Source organism: Corvus kubaryi, unplaced genomic scaffold (genome assembly GCF_017639235.1).
Source record: "Corvus kubaryi isolate FWS band 111438036 unplaced genomic scaffold, C.kubaryi_AGA036_p1.0 split3-73, whole genome shotgun sequence".
NCBI lineage: Eukaryota > Metazoa > Chordata > Aves > Passeriformes > Corvidae > Corvus > Corvus kubaryi.
Window position 1 is genome coordinate 26,409,345 of NW_024582091.1, and position 19,058 is coordinate 26,428,402.

The 19,058-nt window shown below is 38.7% G+C and overlaps 1 protein-coding gene across 2 annotated transcripts in view; it reads right to left on the reverse strand.

Moving 5' to 3' along the window:
- Positions 1–205: 205 nt before the first annotated feature.
- Positions 206–19,058, reverse strand: part of REV3L (REV3 like, DNA directed polymerase zeta catalytic subunit) — a 118,795-nt gene continuing 99,942 nt past the window's right edge. For both annotated transcript variants that reach the window (XM_042016992.1, XM_042016991.1), the window contains exons 21-32: positions 18,584–18,702; positions 17,473–17,614; positions 13,368–13,612; positions 12,271–12,379; positions 11,211–11,417; positions 10,482–10,591; positions 9,346–9,460; positions 7,739–7,876; positions 6,727–6,917; positions 5,418–5,664; positions 3,787–3,996; positions 206–1,371 (exon numbers count right to left, since the gene is read on the reverse strand). In XM_042016992.1, the coding sequence (XP_041872926.1) occupies positions 1,231–1,371; positions 3,787–3,996; positions 5,418–5,664; positions 6,727–6,917; positions 7,739–7,876; positions 9,346–9,460; positions 10,482–10,591; positions 11,211–11,417; positions 12,271–12,379; positions 13,368–13,612; positions 17,473–17,614; positions 18,584–18,702 (1,974 nt within the window). In that variant the 3' untranslated portion in view covers positions 206–1,230. The remainder of the gene's footprint in view (positions 1,372–3,786; positions 3,997–5,417; positions 5,665–6,726; positions 6,918–7,738; positions 7,877–9,345; positions 9,461–10,481; positions 10,592–11,210; positions 11,418–12,270; positions 12,380–13,367; positions 13,613–17,472; positions 17,615–18,583; positions 18,703–19,058) is intronic.

Genomic DNA, 19,058 nt, shown 5'->3' on the forward strand with positions numbered 1-19,058 from the left:
CCCAGTCGTGTTTTGACTAATGGAAAACTGGAAATGTTTCTCTTCTGGTATGGGGAAGGCCTCCAAGAATTGCTACTGATGTTTTAGATCCAGGAGTTTAAGCTGGATTCTTAACTTTGATTTGAGCAGTCTTGTTTTTACATTACTGTGTGTGCCAGAGAAGGGAAACAAATTGAGGGTAAATATTAAAAAAAGACCCCATAAATTTTTTTACCATATCATTTTATTCAACTTTAATATGGTTTCCATTATTAACTTCTAAAACAAAATGATTTCCAGTTTAGAAAACAATGCACTGACCACATAATTCCTTTTCCATTTTATACAGTTATACAAATATTCTAAATACACATTTTGTCAAGATGGTGGCAAATAAGATTTAACTGTACAGTACATAAGGAAAGAAAATATTTTAAGCATATTTAGAAGCAATAGAAATGTCTATACAAAACAAGCAAAAATGGAATAAAATTTTATATTTAAAGTATTGCAACAGTCCCACAGGTTTGTAACAAAAATGTCTTTGCACAGTTCCTCACAATGCCCCATTAATAGCTAAAGCAAGACAGCAATTTTTAGAAAATAATGTTTCAAAATGCTACACATGGTACTACTGCTTGCACAGTCTGATCAAAATAACAATCTACTTGGAATCAAGCAAAACTTAGGAGGAGATATACCAACCAACTTTAAAATTATCTGTATAAAAGTCATTGCACATTATTTTACTCAGTTGTTTGAAAAGTAAAAAAGTGTATTTACAAAATATTTCGCAGACAAAATTATAAAGTGAATGGATAATATATAAGTAACACGTCTTGATACTGACAGTTCAAGAACACACACGAATGGTTTTATCGTTTCAAGAGGTTTTCAGTGCTCCTTCCTCCAGGAAGTAAACTTGACTTCTACTTTGAAATGGATTTACAAGATGTTACACAGAGCTATTTCAACATCAGCATTATAAAACAGTATGTTAGAAACATGAAAGGAAGAAGAAATTTGTACATCTTAAAAAGTGAGCTATTCATAGATCAACAAATGGGGTGGGTTTTTTTTTTTAAATTTAGTTATGATAAGTGTTCTTTGTTCTTCAGATAATAAACCCAACAGCTAAAATGGAAATCCTGGCCTATGTGAGAATTGAAAAAGCACCATGCACAATAGTCTTAGTGTGGTAAACACTGAAGAAAAAAAAAATAGCACCTGGAATCCTGTAACACAGATCATTTAAAACTGGTCAAGCAGCTGGCGGAGATAGGGTGCCTTTGACAGTTCTCTGCTTACTCTGGAGAGCTTGAAAAGTACTGGGCAGTTGAGGGAGACACACTGGATCTGCCGATCAAAGCAGCCTGTGCAGTTCTTGCATATCTGGATTACACGAGAAAAAACAAACCAATTATTTTAAATGACACAAGGGAGGCATAAACCACTAAGGACTGCTAAATCCTCAAGATTGTATCAGCAGAACAGGCACAGCCCTTCTGCACAGAGCTTTTCCCCAACATGGAGGGATCCACAGCAGCTCCCTTCTCTGCTTCAGCCTCTTTGGCTGCTGCCAGACAGCTCATTTGGCTGCTGGTGGGTGGCTGCCAGCATCGCCCACTGAACTGGACAGAGAGCAACAGCAGGACACTACAGCTAGAGTTTCAATCCTGCTAATTAAGTCCTACTTGAACTTGAAAAATAAGGTAAATAAATTGACTGGATTTAAGCAGGGCAGTGTGTTCTATTTGTGATAAACTTACTCCCTATAAAAGTTTCCTAGTGAAAAAAGACAAAACTCCTATCCTGCAGTTATTCTCTGCAGAGAAAAGGGACTTTAAATAAATAACTCGTTTCACGATAAGCTTTAATTAGTTTCACCTAATCAGAGTCAATCAATCCCAACAAAGAACAGGCCACATAAGTAGCACTGCTCTCCTTGTTCAAGGAACTACTTGTTAATGCTGGTTGAAAATACCTTTAATGTGAGATACCTGATGGAACAAAACAGCAGCAGGCACAGTTTTTCCAAAGGCAGATACCTTTAGAAAAGGAACAGCTCCTGCTTTGCTATTTTATTTTTATCCTTTGCAGCATTTACCACCTCCAACAGTTTTTCCAAAACCTTAGAAATTTGCTTCCAGCCACACCTGTGTTTTGTAACATTAAAAAGTTACACAGTTTATCCTATCATTTGCATAGCCTGATCAACAAACCCACATTATATCCCTTTGCTTTTACAACTACTTTTCCTTCTTTCCATGTTCCGTGCTGATGCCAGGCCTGCATCAGCACCAAATCCCTGCAGACCAGAAACTCAGACAGACAATAGCTGGAGAGGTGCAGCCCCTCCTGCCAAGTCCCACATGTGGCACCTCAGAGAATACCCGAGTCCTCTGGCCTGAAACTGTGACCAGAAGGAACAGGATTTAAACAGCTGGTTCCAGGTTTGTAATCTCAGAACTACATCTACCCAACCTTCTTCTGAAAGAGGCTGTGGCTGGTTTAAATGCTAGGGACCAAACTAAATGGTACTTGAGACATGTCCTACGTTCAGTTTGTGTTGAGGGGAAAAGCCTATGGTTTTAACCTAGAGCACGTAATTTTTGAGTGCAGTTTAAAAAAATGTACAGCTCAGTGTTATATCAGTTTTCCGCTGGCTCCAGCATGTTTGTAATCTCACAGAGCTAAAAATTTAAGCTGTGAAGGATATATATGCCTTCCTATTAAAATAAGAAGATGCTCTTACAGCTGCATCAAACATTGACACTGTCCCAAAAGGATCCCAGGCCTTGCTGAGTTGTTGCATTGTTGGAGGGACAAGAGAATGTTCTAATCAAACTCACTGATCCTTCTGTGGAGCTGATCCAGTCTGCTAAATTCTGATTTATTCCAGAACAAGAGCAATGCAAAGGGTTTAGAGTACCACAAGCAAACTGCAGAACACGCATCTCCTCCCTTACTGCCACTTCCAACACAGATAAGAGCAAATATTACAAAATACAGCAAGAAGTCCACAGCTTAGAAATGACATATTTTAGAAGTGAATTACAGTGGGTTTTTAGCAACCCTAGGAGAACCTATCAAATCAATGCTTAGATTTAGGAACATTTATATCCCTGACATTCAGACAAGTCTTTAAAATGGTTCATGTGCTAGTGCTAAAAATAAATTTAAACTAAAATATTTATTAATTATAAAATATGACAGTATGAAAATCAGGTGAGCGTATGCATATGTTTCCACAAGGGGAGGCATTGTGCTTTGCTGTAATATATTCATAAGCACAGTCAGCTACCCTCTTAATTGACTTCTAGCTCAAGGGGAAAAAGCAGCTTGGAAAATTCCTATTGAGAGGAAAGGTAACAAGAAAATCCTCCAACTAAACAACATCCATGTTATACATTTAAATAAATAAATTTTCTGGCCCAAACATTTTTGTTTCTAGAACATCATCTGTTATTTTAATGCAAAAAAGGGTGAATCTTTTACACTCTCACAGCTGTCTGTCATGATAAAAAGGGACCTACAAAACATATAGAATACTCTTAAAAATCAGAAGAAAATAAGAGAAGTATTTTCTGTTCTGATCTCTTCCTTTGCCTTAGCTTTCCACAAAGCCTAGGAGAGTAACAGCTGCTGTCCTACCTTCGACAGCAATGGAAAAAGCAAACAAGCTGCAGCACATTTAACACACGGACCATACTTCCAATTTCTGTTGGGAGCATTCAGTAACACACTGCTTTGAAATTTCAGCCCCTGTCTCTTGCTGACAGACATCTGACAATGCTTTAATTGTACCTGGACCAGCTGTTCTTGCTTACGCTCCAACTCTCGGATTTCTTGGTTGAGAATCACTGCCACATGCTGCGGCTGACTTCTGCATTTATTACAGATCCCATACTGGGTCAGTTCATCACACACGGGACAGTGTAAGGTCGTGAAATACTGCGAGATGGTGCCTTTGCGTCCTTCTAGCTCAGTGCAGGCAGCTGAGGCAGCCTTCTGAATCTGTTAAGAAAAATAATTAAGAGGTAATGAACTTCCAAGACAGCGGCTTGCCTTATTCCTAGATTACGTACTTTTTTCTCGAGTAAGAAAGTGCAAGACGGCTGCGGGGCATGGGTTCATACACAAATTATGAACATGAATCACAGCACTCGGAGGAGCGCAGCACTGGCCCTGAAGTGATACGCTGATCAGAGCCCTCCCCCACACCTATTTCACAGGGAATCTGTAACCAAAAAATCCTTGGTCACATGCTTAACTCCTGATCTCACCTCAAACTCTGCCTCCTGCAGTTGTTCCTTTCTTAGGTGCTGATCTGATTCGCATCTAAACGTGCCCTGGCTGCAGCCCCAGTGGCTGCTGTCTGGATCCTGCCTGCCCTCGAGTGTCTGTGCTGGGCAGTCCTGGGCACAGCACTGCCATAGTGCTTTGGTCCATGGCACTAGCTCATGCTCTGATTTCCTTGGACAAGGCTCCACCACTGGCCCATCACCCTGGGAAGTTCGTTCTCTGCACTTGCTCTTGCTGCTGCATGACTTTTGCTTTGTACTATCCTTTACTTTCCTGCTGCTCTGCTCCCTGTGACTTCCTCGCTGCTCCTTGGCCTAGCAGAAAGCCAGGGCTCTTTTTACCTTTTTACAACAGCTTGTTGGAGACACTTGAGGTGACTGCCACGGTGCCATTGGAAAGGTAAAGAAAAGAAGAAGAACTGAATTCAATCAAGGCTATACTGGGAAATACAGCTATAATGCTATATTGCAGTGTGAAACACCATGTATCACTATGCTGTGAAGTCTACTCTGAGCAGAGTAACCAAACGACACAGACACACTGTCTTTCGCCATCCCTTTTTGTCTGGGGAATCACAAACAAAAATCCAGCTACCTAATTCTTCTTTTCCTGCACCTCAATGACTTCTTTAACTTTTAGGGAAATCATGCTTGGGTATTATTGGTTTTAAATTTCTGGTGATACAAATTTTGAAAGTGTTCCTGCTCCTGGGGCATGCCACCTTTTCTATACAGAGGAAAGATCTTCAGAACGTTTTGGAAAAACAGGAGTTCCAACAGCTTTTACAGAGAGATTTAAAAGGTGATATGGCCAAACATGCACTGTTACTGTTAAAAATCCACTGTTATAGAAAAATATTCTCTACAACTACAGAAGGGATCAGAAAACAGAAGATGACTGTGTGATCGACCCTGCACAGAAGGGCTGGCTGAAAAAATAGATTTGCTATGTGGAAAAAAACCCCACACAGAAGATCTAAGAATCAGGACTGTGTACTTGAGCATCAAACACTGCTTCACAAAATAACCTTTGCTGTTGCCTCCTATCAACCTCATTCCACTGGAAGTCACAACAAGGCCAAACACTGCACACAGATGCACTGCACTTGCTAACTCTTGTTTGAAACCACTCACCCGGGGCAGCTCGTGGTACCAGCTGAAGACGTCTATGCCAATGAGCGAGAACACCCTGGCCAGGGGGGGCAGGATCTGCTTGGTGATGTAGTAGGTGGCATTGAGCCTCAGGCTGGGGTCCTGCAGCACCTCGATGGGCCGCCTGACGAGCTGGATCAGGGGCAGGCCGGGCATGCCGTACACAATGACGTAGGGCACTCGCTCCCCGACACGCGGCTCAGAGCGACGGTCGTAGGCAAGCATTCTCCTGCCAAAACACAGCCTTGAGAATGCATCCAGAGGCAAATTCATAGCTATTTCATTGGCCTGGAAGCTTCCCCATCTGATTATATTAGTTGCTCTCCAGGTGACTGGAGTTAGGACCAAATTGTTCCATTTTTGTCTCATGATCAGACCTAAATTTTAGAACTTGAGACACAAGCCCTACAGACATGTTCTGTTTCAGGTCACTTGGATTTACATGCAGGCTGTTTTCTAGCTACCCCTTCCTTAAGGAAATATTTTAATAAGGAGCAGCCAAGGTACTAAAAAGAGCTCCAGTACAATTTGCTTTCTGGTCAAATTGTCCTTTGCTTTCTGAGACTGCTTGCTCAGTAGAATGATACATGCTTCAAATTGAATTATCCTTTGCTCAGAAAGCAAATGACAATTCCATTTGAAGTAGGTATCAGTTTTGGACTTGGATGTTATTTTATTAAAAAAGCATAGCTTAATTGGAAGACCTTTTGTATTAAGCAAGGTGACAAAATGTTCCAGCTTACATTATCTGTTCATCTATTACTGATAAATGATATCAACAGGATGAAATATTAACTTTAAGTAAGGTACTTTATTAAAATTGAAAAACTATGCCTGGTAATGTATTTCACAGCACTAAGAGATACCACTATCACAATTTGTAACATATCTAACAACCATGAATGATAAGTAAACTCTGAGAGTCCACCCTTGTACAAAACCCACACTGTAAGTAACAGAAGTGAACACACTGTTACAGCGTCTTGCCAAGACTTTCCTCTTGAACATGTGGTTCTTTCCAGGACTACAAAATGGCTTTCTAGGACCATCTCTTTTCACACACAGAAGAAAGTCAGGGACAACTGCCTCAACAGTATTTGAAGGCGACATCTCACTGCCATCCATAACTTGACAGTATGACAGTCAAGAGAAAAAATATCCACAATCTTCTACTCATAATGTGTCAGTACAAAGATCAAGAAAAAAATACCTATGAGCTCCTACCCATAACGTGTCAGCACAAAGGTCAGGATAAGAAGTATGTATGATTAGCACTTCTTGATCTCATTACCTGGTGATTTCCAGAGCAGGTACACATGCTCCAGGTTTGTATGCTGAGCTCCCTCTGTACTCTTTTGCAAAGATGAAGTCTTGCATGCTGGCTTTTCCTTCCAGTAACTTCATGCATTGATTCTGAACATACTGCTTGATCTGACTAATGTCCCGTGTTTCAAATAGCAGCTTGATAGAACACTCAAGTATCTTTACAACCAAAGGAGAAAGGTGAGAAAAACATGTATGTTTAACTAGAAAAGAATTAATTCCAATTAATTGAGTAAATTACATGGAAATACAAATACACTGCTTAGAAGAACTACCAGTGGTGAACTAGGATATTACTATGACAACAGGCTGCAATCTCTTCTACTCAAAGACAAACACATTACTGGACAACTTTTTCCTTGGTTTTCCCCATCCTTCATGACATCATCCATACTCCAGCAGTAAGATTTTTTCAACAATTATAGAAATTTCCAGAGTAGGAGAGAAGATGTTTTTCCCTGCCATCTAAAATATTTTGCCATGACTTTAGTAAACCCTTCTATGTGGTTACCTTTTTTACTGGCATAAATTTATTTTAATTTGGCTAAAAATAAGATTTCCTAACTTCTTTTTAACCTCTCAATACACAGCTTAAAGTAAAGAGGCCAGAAAGCATATTTTAAAGGAATTCTTAGCTGAACCAGATTTATGTGAGCTATTGGCAGACTGATCAGCATGTCTCACTCATCTGGCAGTAATACTTCCAGGTAAAGTGAACTGGATTAAGAATGGTCTTTGAGAGAACTTACATGGGCCAAGGGCTTTTAATGGGGTTTTTAGGGGATGAAAGATAAGGTGTAAAATGCAAGTCCTTGTAATGCTGTAAAAGATCTTCAGTTTATCTTTCAAATGGCTTATACTAGAAAAACAGATGAAGACTCAGACAACTCAAAAGGACTAGAAACTCTGAGAAAGGACAAAGATAAAATGAAAGAAGAAGATTGTAATTTCATTCAGGAAGAAATCTGTGAATACTTTACCTTGGAAACAGCAGGACAGGAGTCCCTTCGGACTGTCTCTATGCCTTTTGCATCAAATACTGGGTCCTTCTGGTCCAGTGTTTCATACATGTAACCCACATACCTCTTTTTAGTTTGCAGGACACATGGCAAGTAGACCTGGAATGTTTAGAAAGAAGATAGCCCAATCTGGAATATGTTGGGAATATAAGGTGACTTTGAACATAGAGGGTTTCCTAAGGAATACTGTGCTTCATTGGTTTGTTTGTTGGGTTTTTTTGTTTGCTTGCTTTTTTTTTTGTTAAATCATTACAACTGATAAAACAGATCAAAGGACTCTTAAAGGATGGCTGAGGAAGTTGGGATTCTGTGGTGTTCCATTCTTAAATCACTTTATATTTCATTTAGCTGAAGCTCAGATGGAAAGCGACACACCATATAAACTGTTGCAAGTATACTCCCTTACTTTTCTGGATTGCATCTGTCACCATTTCTAATGTAACTCTATTATCTTTCTTTCTTATAAAGACAACTTCATTTTAAACATTAGAGAAGAAAATGTTCCTAGCAAAAGTAGTGGCTTAGAACTTCCTGTTTTCAAACTTTATCTAATAAGGAGGTGCCAAAAATCAGCTAGTATCTCCATCTGGGAAAAGTATGCTTTTTAAATGCTGGTGCTTGGAGAACAGTCTTCTCAGGAATGGATTTTTAGGATCATGGTCTCTTTGGCTTGTTTTCTCCAACCTCTTATTTCATTCTTGATTGTTTAAGTATTCCTTGAACACTTTTAAATAAAAGAATGGAAAACAATTTCCTCTTTGTAGTGTTACTAGGGTAACACCACATCTTCCTGACTCTCATGGAAGAGGGAACAGTGAGTTTAGGTTGCCTCAGGCTTACAAATTCTGAATGAACTTGTTGGGTCAGGAATGTATTTTGAAAATATCCAGACCACCTGAAGTAAAGCTAACAGGCCTGAACACCTTGCTAATGACTCTACAGTGACAAAATTCCAGCAAAATCAGTAACACATTGCCTTACTCTTTTATAAAAGATTTGTTGTGGTTAATATTTCTTCCAGAAGCCTACTGAATGGATTTCTATGATTTTTCATTTTACAGGTGTGAGTATCACAGGGACATATGCTGAAGTGTCCTAAGTCTGCCTAACAAATACATAGCAGGCTTGTAATTAATGTGCTGGAATTGGGGATGGTGAACATTTCCTCTACTAAGTTGCACACATTGATTTAATTGTAGGTATACAATACCAAACTGAGGGAGACATTTCCAAAAACTGATGAGACAGGAATTCAAACTGCCTGATGCTGCCAGCACAACAAACCACTGATGTGAAAGTAGGGAATTTTTTTTTTATTGTTCATACTGTAGTGCTCCTCTGAGAAGGTCCCTGAGGCATTAAGCAGCTTGCAATATACCCACAGAAACAGCACAGCACATGACTTGTTTATCCTTATGTACATTAGGGTTCAGAAAAATCTTTTCAACTTTTTTTCTGGTGGCTTTTTTTTTGTTTGGTTGGTTTTGTGTGTTTTGTTGTTGTTGTTGGGTTTTTTTTTTTTTTTGTATGGCACCCTACACATTTGAAGCAAAATATTTTCCTTTTACCTTTTCAAACTTCAGTTTGACAGGTTTGGGGTTTGTTGCTGTTACAGCTTCAGCAATTTCTTGACCAATCTTAAAAGACTGCTCCTTTGTGGCTCCTTTCAAGAGTACAAACATGCTACAAGAAATCAGACACAGGAAGTCAGCACAGATCTGTTCAACATAGCTCCTGAAAATTACAAGCTATAGTTTCCTGGTTGAGAGGCAGGGATGCTGCTATCAGTTGTACTCCCTTCCTTCAGCTAGAAAAGCCAAAAATCTGAGAAACTTTGGTGTTCAGCATGAGATGAGGAGTCCCAAAGGGCTGATGAATGCTGTGACTATCTGGTGAGGCAGGGAATGTGACTGTTCCCAGGCAGTGCAAAACTGGAGTTCCCAGGAAAGAATTGTAAAGAGCTCTGGTATGCCATTTTTCCACCACTATGGGCAGCAACAGGATTTTACTTCCTTCCTCCAACAATTTTTTTTTAAATGAAGCCACTATGAATTCAGTAGCTTTGAAATGTCAAGTCTTTTATCAGATCTGGCTGAAGTCAGTCACTAGATTCACAAGTTATTAAGAAAGGACAGCCAGACAAGCTTTGTTTCCCAATGGCTGAAAAATTATCCAAGTGTGGAACAGAGATGAATATGTCTAGAGCATGGCTATTATTTAGATAAAAGACTGACTGAGAAAATGTATGTCAGGCAGCTTAATAATATCTTCGTATGCTCTGGTGGCTGCTTTTGCATTGTATCCACTTCTGAAGCTTAAAACAGTGCCTTCCTCGAGGTGCAATGCCTACTGTGTTATAAGTGCTCTATTTTCCAAAATAAAAATGGCATCAGAAACAGGCACAAAAAGAATAATTTGGTCAATTAGATTTATATTAATTCACAACTGAAAAAATATTTCCCCTCCCCCCTTTCTGTTCCACATAATTTTCAAAAGAAAGGAAACCTTCAAAGTGCTAAAAGAAATCCAAGCAAACTCGGTATTAGTCACTTTGCATATTCAGCAAAGACAGTAAGCAACATCCAAAGAAGATCCACATGCACTTTTCAGGATCACAAATCTGCCTTGTTGAGACAAAAGCAAAATCTATCTATGAAGAACTACTATGATTTTAAAACATTATAGGAAGCAGACCATGAATTACCTGTCTGTATCACCATATACAACACGAGCACCCCATTTTTTGGTATCATTCACCAGTTTAATGGCACGCTCCAACGTTTCTCTGGCTTTGTGGACAATGCTGTCTCCAATCTGCAAAGTTAAAGATAGATGGAAAATCTTTATTCTGCTGCTAAACCATATACTAGGTTTTGGTAAACACAGTCTAACAGTGCTTGATCTTTTTATGAAAATTACTGTATTGAGACAATATATTTTATTTCATGGTTTAAATACATATAATAAATAAAAAGGTTGCTTAACTTACCTGAAAAAAAGGACTAAAAGGAAAATGATAAAAAATTATTAAGTATTAAAATAAAGAAAATATTGTTTTAAACTTCTTTAGAAGTATTAAAAATCTAAGGGGCAAGACAAGACTGCTCAGGATCATTTTCTCTAGTTTTTGGATTCTGGTGATTCCTATGAAAACTATGAAAAAGCTACAATGTTTTATTTCCACTATTAGAATTATAATCCAATCTACCTTTGGAAACAGTTCTACAGAAATGCCAACTCCAAATGCTCCTCTATGGGAAGAAGAAAAAGAAGACCTTTATATTTTTCTAGATGATCATAAATAAATCCTAAATTGCTGATTTTCAGTACTACAAATGAAAACAGCTTTTCTGAAAGTATTTAATTTGTTTCAAATAATAATATTATGTTATCTGACTAGCATCTTTCCAACATTTTTATCTGCAATCCTTACCTCAGTGCATGGCATTCTTCCAGAAAAATTAGCAGCAGTATAGCCAAAAGTAAAATTGGCTATATATTTAAGACCCAACTGACGAGCTTCAAGCATTCGAGTCACAGCCTTGTCATGCTTATAAGCCTTCATTGACTGTTTCACCATTATCCTGGTCTTCAAAATTTCTTCTAGCATCCTTGGCAGCACACCCTTTCTTACCGAAGGCTGCCGGAAAGGGAACAAAGGAAAACACGGTGTTAAAGAGCCCAACATAAATAGTTAAGACTAAAATCAAACCCAAGAACTGTTAGTTAACCACTGACAGGAAGACAAATTAGCAAGATGCCCTTGCCACCAACAGTTTGGCTTTTCCCACAAATATTACACGGAACCTAGAATACAGGCAAAGTGCTTACGGACAGAACAAGCAGCTTTTTGTTCTTTGTATTCATCAGCCCCGCTAATGCAAAGTTCAGATAACCTTATCAACTAAAATGGGACTTCAATATTTAGCTGTTAATTCTCAAAGTATTAAATGCTGAAGGAACATTATATTTTAAAAATTCTGCAAATAGTCTTTACTAAAAAGTTTTTGTTTTACATTAAATACATGTATGCTGGTGACTGGCTAACTATTTGCAACAGCTCCAGGCCATATTCATTACATACCAGCCAGGAGGACACATAACAGAATGAGAACAATAGAAAGCAAGTCGGGGAGTTTCATGTCCCAAATCACTACTTTTTCTAAAACAGCATTCTGCTCTACAGGCAGGACAAGAATGAATTGCTGCACACAGATAATTACTGTTTGATCCCCAAACTGCACAAGTAAAATAGTTTAATTATAGATTAAATAAGCCTTCAGTATAAAGGAAAGCATAAAGAAGTTTTACTTCCTGAACTGCCAGAAGTTCAACACTTTGACAAATACCAAAACATTGTGAAATGAGAGATTGAACCTCCCCTTTTTGTCTGCTCTTAATGCAGCAAAATATAAACTACAATATCAGTTTGATCTTAAGCTAGTCAGCCAACAGGCAGTGAAAATCCTGTCACAGAGCACTAATATCATTACCTTGACAAAAGCTACTCCACTGGGTGACACTGTGATATCGTGCCTAATCTGGTAAAGTAAGTCAGGAGGTACTCTCAGAGATGCACAGCCAAATTTGAATGCATCATACCTAATAAAGAGAAAATTCAAATATGAAGACAATTCATTCATTTACAGCCTAATCAAGCAAAAGCACCAGCTCACATTAAAATGCTGATAATGCCAGCAAGGACAGAGTAATCTCAGGTATAAATGAACCTAACATCCTTTCAAATTTCTTAGCTACATACAAAAGGTTCTAGGAACAAAGCAGTAATAAATAGCTAAATTCCAATGCATGCAAAATTTATCAATTCTGCTCTGTGTTATGAATTATTACCAAATACTGAGTTAGTGGAGGCACATACTAAATACTGTAATCCCCTATGTTTACCAAGTACCACACTGCACTTTCTTCCTACGAATTCAGAATTTCAAATCAGAAACTTGAAAACCTGATGGTGACACCCAGCAATTATTGCAGGTATCTTTCCATTCTTCAAAATATTGTTTATATTATAGAGTAATTACGAAGAGCAGTGAGATCTTTTTCCAATTAACAGAATAACTGTTAAGCTCAATAAAAGATGCTACAAAGAATAACTAAATTGTACCTTTTAATTTTTAGTAGTTAGAACCAGAGTGAACTACAACTGATACAGGAACTATCCTAACTCATTAAGGAATAACCCCAGTCCAGTCTTGAAGACAGATGGTGGATTTATATTAATTTTAACTTATTCTGAAGCAATAATAAAAACCAGCACCATGACAATAATCAACGAGGTGTACATACACACATGCACAGAGCTGTTTTGGGGGGGTTTTATGAGAACAGAGTCTAATTCTATATTTAATTAAAAATACATATTGATGTGTATATGTATGTGTGTGTATACACATATGCACACACCCACATGGTAGATTTTTATCACCGGTATTGTGTAACAGAAAATGGTGCTATTCATACGTGCCCACTATTTCCAATGGCAACCAGGGGTTCTCGGTACCTTAGAAAAGACACTCAACACTCAAGTCTCTATGGAATCAAAGCTTGTGAGAAAACAGTAACAACTTACTTTCCTAAGTTTTCAACGTGTCCCAGGCAGGTTGAAAAACAGTAGTTGTATGCTATGACAATGGAAGGATATAAGGACTGGAAATCCAAGACAAGAACAGCGTTGCTGTAGAAGCGGGATTCTGGCTCCATTATCAAGGGAACACATTGTGGGGCTTTCATCTGAGCTCGCTGCTGGACACTGGGAGTCACAGCAATGTAGTTCATTGGCTTTGCAATGCGCAGCATCACAGACTCCACACGGTACTGCAAAGCAGTTCAGATAAAACCATTATCATTTAAAAATGCAGAACAAACGTGTGTATTAACCCGTGCAAATACAAGCTTACACTTCCTGACTGAAGTACAGATAACTAACTACTTTTCCAAAATAAATAGCCATGTTTTTAATGTATATTTTAATTGTATTTTATATCACTAGATCATCTTCAGGTCCCTTCCAACCCTAACCATTCTATGATTCTGTATCACATATAGTGGAATTTTTCCATGTGCTTCCTCTTCATTCAGCCCTAATCCTAGAAAATTGAGTACTTTTAATTTTTATCTATGGAAAAAATAAACATCCAACAGGCTTCAATAATACATGTGGATGGCCATGCTACAGTCAGTGAATGAGCATTTGCTCAACTGTAGTACTCTTAGATTTGCAGATCACTGAAGAAAACAAAGTATAATATGCAGTAAATGCACTGGGTATCATGCTTTCTTCCTGATACCACAAGTAGAACAGGAAGCATAAAACAGCAAACACCTTGTTCAAGACATGACAAAATGTAGCTGTAAACAAGTGAAAAAAACCCCAGCCCTATTTATTTATGTATTACTCAATGCTTTAGTAAAGGCTTTACAAGCCCGAGTGGGCTTCACTGTGTCCATTAACAATAAAAACCAAAACAGCTGAAAACTATATACATGGGTGGCAAGGGACTGAAAATCACAAATATCGAAGAACAAACCTACATAATCCTAAAATCTTGTGCTTTTTAAGAAACTAAATCACTATTAAAGGCCATCTGCCTGACATACTATGTATTCATTCACTGTACTGAATGGGTTAGATATAATTTCTTTAACCTTGAAGTTATAAATGAACTTACAGAACCAACAGTTTTAACAACACCCTGCACCTTAAAAACAGGTTGGGGTTTGAGGTGTAGTTAGGGAGCAGCATAAACTGCCACTGTTGCCTTGCACTACTTGCACACTAATTGGTGTCCAGTGATAAATTGGGATGTGTGACAAGATGGTCAGGGACTGGCTCTGGCAAGAGATAGATTGTGGGTTTTTTTCCCCGAGTTTTAATAGCATCATAGAATTTAGGTTGGAAAAGACCTTTAAGATCACCAAATCCAATGTTAACCCAGCACTGCCAAGGACCACATCTACACATTTCTTAACTCCAGGGATGGTGACCCTGGACAGCCTGTTCCAATGACTGACCATCCTCTTGGAGAAGAAATTTTTTTAATATCCAATCTAACCACCTCTGGCACAAACTGAGGCTATTTCCTCTTGTCCTATTGTTTCTTTTTTGGGAAAAGAGACTGACCTCCACCTCACTACAGCCTCCTTTCAGGGAGTTGTAGAGAGCGGTAAGGTCCACCACGAGCCTCCTTTATTCCAGACTAAACAACCCCAGCTCCCTCAGACGCTGCTCACAGGACTTGTGCTCCAGACCCTTCACCAGCTTCATTGCCCTTCTCTGCACTTGCTCTAGCACCTCCATGTCCTTCTTGTAGTGAGCAGCCCAGAACTGAACACAGGGTTTGAGTTGTGGCCTCACTAGTGCTGGGTACAGAGCAACAACCTGGTGCTGCTGGCCACACTGTTTCTGACAGAGGCCAGGATGTCACTGGCTTTCTTGGCCACCTGGGCACAGCTGGCTCATGTTCAACTGCAGTTGACCAGCACCCCCAGGTCCTTTTCCTCCAGGCAGTTTTCCAGCCACTCTTCCTGTAGCCTGTAGCCCTGCATGGGGTTGTTGGGAGCCAAGGGGAGAACCCTCATAGAGCTGGCCTCAGCCCATTGAACCAGCCTGTCCAGATCCCTCTTTAGAGCCTTATTAACCTCCAGCAGATCAACACTCCCTCCCAACTTGGGAGTCGTCTGCTAAGTGACTAAGGGAGCACTCGATCCCATTGTCCAGATCATCAGTAAAGATATAAAACAGGACTGGCGCCTCTTGTTTGCTGCCCACGCTGAGTGCACTGGTGCAGGTGCACCTCAATTGGGCTACTGATCCTAACACCTTTTTGAGGGGGGGGAAACCCTAATCCCTACATGACTATTCTTAGGTCCATCTGTGGTTTCTAACACATAAATAATCCTTTTGTCTTTGCTGCCACATGGATCTCCACCCTCTACCTCCACTGAGACAGCAGACCAAAAGACTTTGCTAGGACACTGTTTCTCAACCACTGGTATGATGCTCCCAGCTTTACCTCCAGTGAGCCTGGTCTTATTCCTTTCTCCCCTGAAATTCAGTTTAAAGTTCTCTCAATCAGCCCTGCTGACTCCTGTGCAAAAATCAGCAAGTTCTTCCAACATCTGACTAATTATCTGTATGCCTATCACCATTTCTTGTTAGATTTGTTTAGTCTACTATGAAAAATTTGAGATGGCTTAATACAATAAAATAAAATGATTTTTAAAAGTTATTGTAAAACTCAATGAGAGATACAAATGTGGAAAAAGAAAATATTGGAAATCTGTTCTTACTGTTCCATTTTAATGTGTTTTTTAGCTAAGGAGCAGTATCTTCATAAAAGGTAGTGATTCTTCTGTGTGAAAAAAATTATTTGAGGTGACTGGGAATTGTTGCAAGTGCCGTTTTTGTGATCTAGAAAGTTTCAATGGAAACAGAACATACGTGCACAGAAGGGAAGAGAAAAGAACAGTCAGGATAGAAAATGCAGCATGCTTCTGTTGCTCACTCCCACTCACAGACATCTGAGAAAATGACAGGCAGAACAGTCTTTGTGGGCTGCAATCATGACAGTTTAAGCATATCTATCTTGGCAGTATGCCGGTCCCACACTCCCTGTCCCTAACTGTGCATTTCTCTTCCCTTGCTCCAACAGTGGTATTTTCTGATAATATGGTAAACCAGATCGGGGAGCTAAACTGGGAAATACCTACTGAACACTGCCATGGTTCTGCTGATGGTGCCTGCCAGCCTGCTCCCCTTTTCCCCCAAATATAGGGTCATTACTAGCAAGACCAACAAGAATCTGCTCTGAGTCAAGAGATGACACAGGCAACTGCAGTCAAAGGAAAAAAGGCGGCAAAAGTTTTTTAATAGGATTGAATTGTTCAGGAAACTGCAGCTTCAGACACTCCCGTATTTGGCTGGCTTATGGTAAGAGAAGAGCTAACACTTGACTGAGTAGCTGACTCTCATTTCAGGTGCTGTTCAGCTCTCACATGTAGCCATGAAAGCAGTAGAGGTAGCCTAATCACTCAGAATCTTGGCAAGGAAAGCCTTTGGTATTACTGGAGACTGCTGGGCTCTCAAACAAAGCACACATCTTGCTCTGTCCTGCTCCCTTTTCCCTCTGATGTTGGTATCAAAATAATAGAACCACAAACATCTTGCATGACACGTATTTAATAAAGCCAGAGCCCTTCTTGTCTTACTGTAAAATCTCACCTAGAGGTCTGCTGCACCAGAATTGTCCCTTAGAACATATTCAATGCTGCTTTGTCTGCCCTGGAAGAAACTAATCTCATCTTTCTAAAACATGCTTAATTATATTTCTTAGTGTTTTAGAAAGCACTCATTTTCAGACTCATTTAAGTGTGAACAATACCAACTCAAAGGGAAAGCTTAGTGCTCCTGAAGTCAGTAGAAGAGATTCACATGTGTGATTACATTTGGGGAACTCCATTTTTAAGTTATTTTTAAACTCTGAGACTAGGCAATTCAAAAGCAGCAATAATAGATTGAATAGTATTCTTTATCTTTCAGTTTCGTGTTAATTCATGTTAACAGTCTTCTGTGACCCTATGAAAATACACATATGGACTGAGAAGATGCCGAAGAACTCGAACATTTTGTAAAAACTACTTTGGTTTTGTGAAGTATAAGGAGAACAAAGTCTTACCTGGGAGCCTCTTGTTAATACATGTAAGAACTGAATGCCAAAAAGTCTCGCCATTTCACTTGTTCTGTCAATCAAATCCAGTTTGTCTAACAACAGAAGATTCCCACGAACCCGGCTAACGTAATGATCAACCATTTTCCATCTGTGAGAGTGAACACCTCATTATAAACAATCAGAAGAGCGCTGCTCTTTCTACTAAGCCAAATGTATTTTTATGGTAACTTGTTACAAACCAGCAAATAAAAATTTCCTCTAGAACATTTTCATACAGCTCTTTCAAAAGTGTGGTGTATATAAATATACATTTATGTATTCTAAAGATGTACACAGAATGTGTTACAGCAAACTACAGTTAAGGCATCTCTCAATGATATACTACATCCTGTTCTCCTCACTGCCCCAAAGGATTACCAAAACAGAAACAACTATCTCCTCATCTGTTTACATGCTTTTTAACTGAGTGGACCTTTGTGGAAACATCTTTCTGTATTAAGAATGCCTATCACAGCTGAACATGAATTCATAATTTGAGCATAAACGACATTTCCACTTAGTTACAAGGTTCAACTTTTACAAAAAATTTGTGTATGTCACGAACAATGTTCAGATCAATACTCAGTTTCATGAATTGTTCATATCACACAATATCAAATTGCTTCAAGAAGAGTGAAGCTGAATGTGATACATGTCATATGAAGGTATTTTTAAGCAGCTATAGCTCCTGTCTTAACATCTTGTGTGCTGTTTTGTACTACTTTTAAGCCTAGCTTGCTTGACATGCACTCTGAAGTGAAACAAAAGCCTGACAGTTCATTAAAAGTCTTTCTGATGAACATTATATTTAAAATAAAATAAAGACATTACAGAACTTCAAAATAGTACATCTATTCAGATATGTTCAAAATGTAACTGAAATATCTTATTGTAATATTGAGGGTATAACTATGTAACAGAACATCCAAGTAAACAAGTTCATGTTGCTGCATATACACTGCTCTAGTGCCTGAGCTAAATTGATTATTTCTTCCTATGCTGATTTTACCTTCCACCTATCCATTGTTAAGAATCTGGCCTTAAAAACAGTTAACAAAATGGATTAATAGATCATTACCTGTAGACATCTGCCTTATTGTCAAACCAATCAGACAAAACTCGGAATGTAAATAAAGGAAAACGATGATGGAGAACATGGAAGCCCACGTTCTCAAAAGTGTAATTCGTTAGATTCACCTAGAAAAACACAGCAGACATGTCAAGATGCATGATGGCTGTCATAATCAAAAAATCTCTACTTTTCAAAAACTGCAACAACTGCATTTATTAACTTTTATTAGTATTTTGTTAAAAAAGCTAATATTTCTTCTTAGAAGTCACTAACTATTTACAAGTCTGGAAAAAGTATCCCTTATCAGTTGAAAAGACTATGCAGAGCTACGCAGTTCATAAAGATCAGGTCTGAACTTGGTCAGAAGAAGATTTGTAAAGACTGGGCTGTTTGAATATTAAATGTAAAGTTATAAATGGAACAAAAAAGAAAAGAAAAAAAAGAAGAGTAAATCTGACATCTTAAAATACGTTCAAGTACT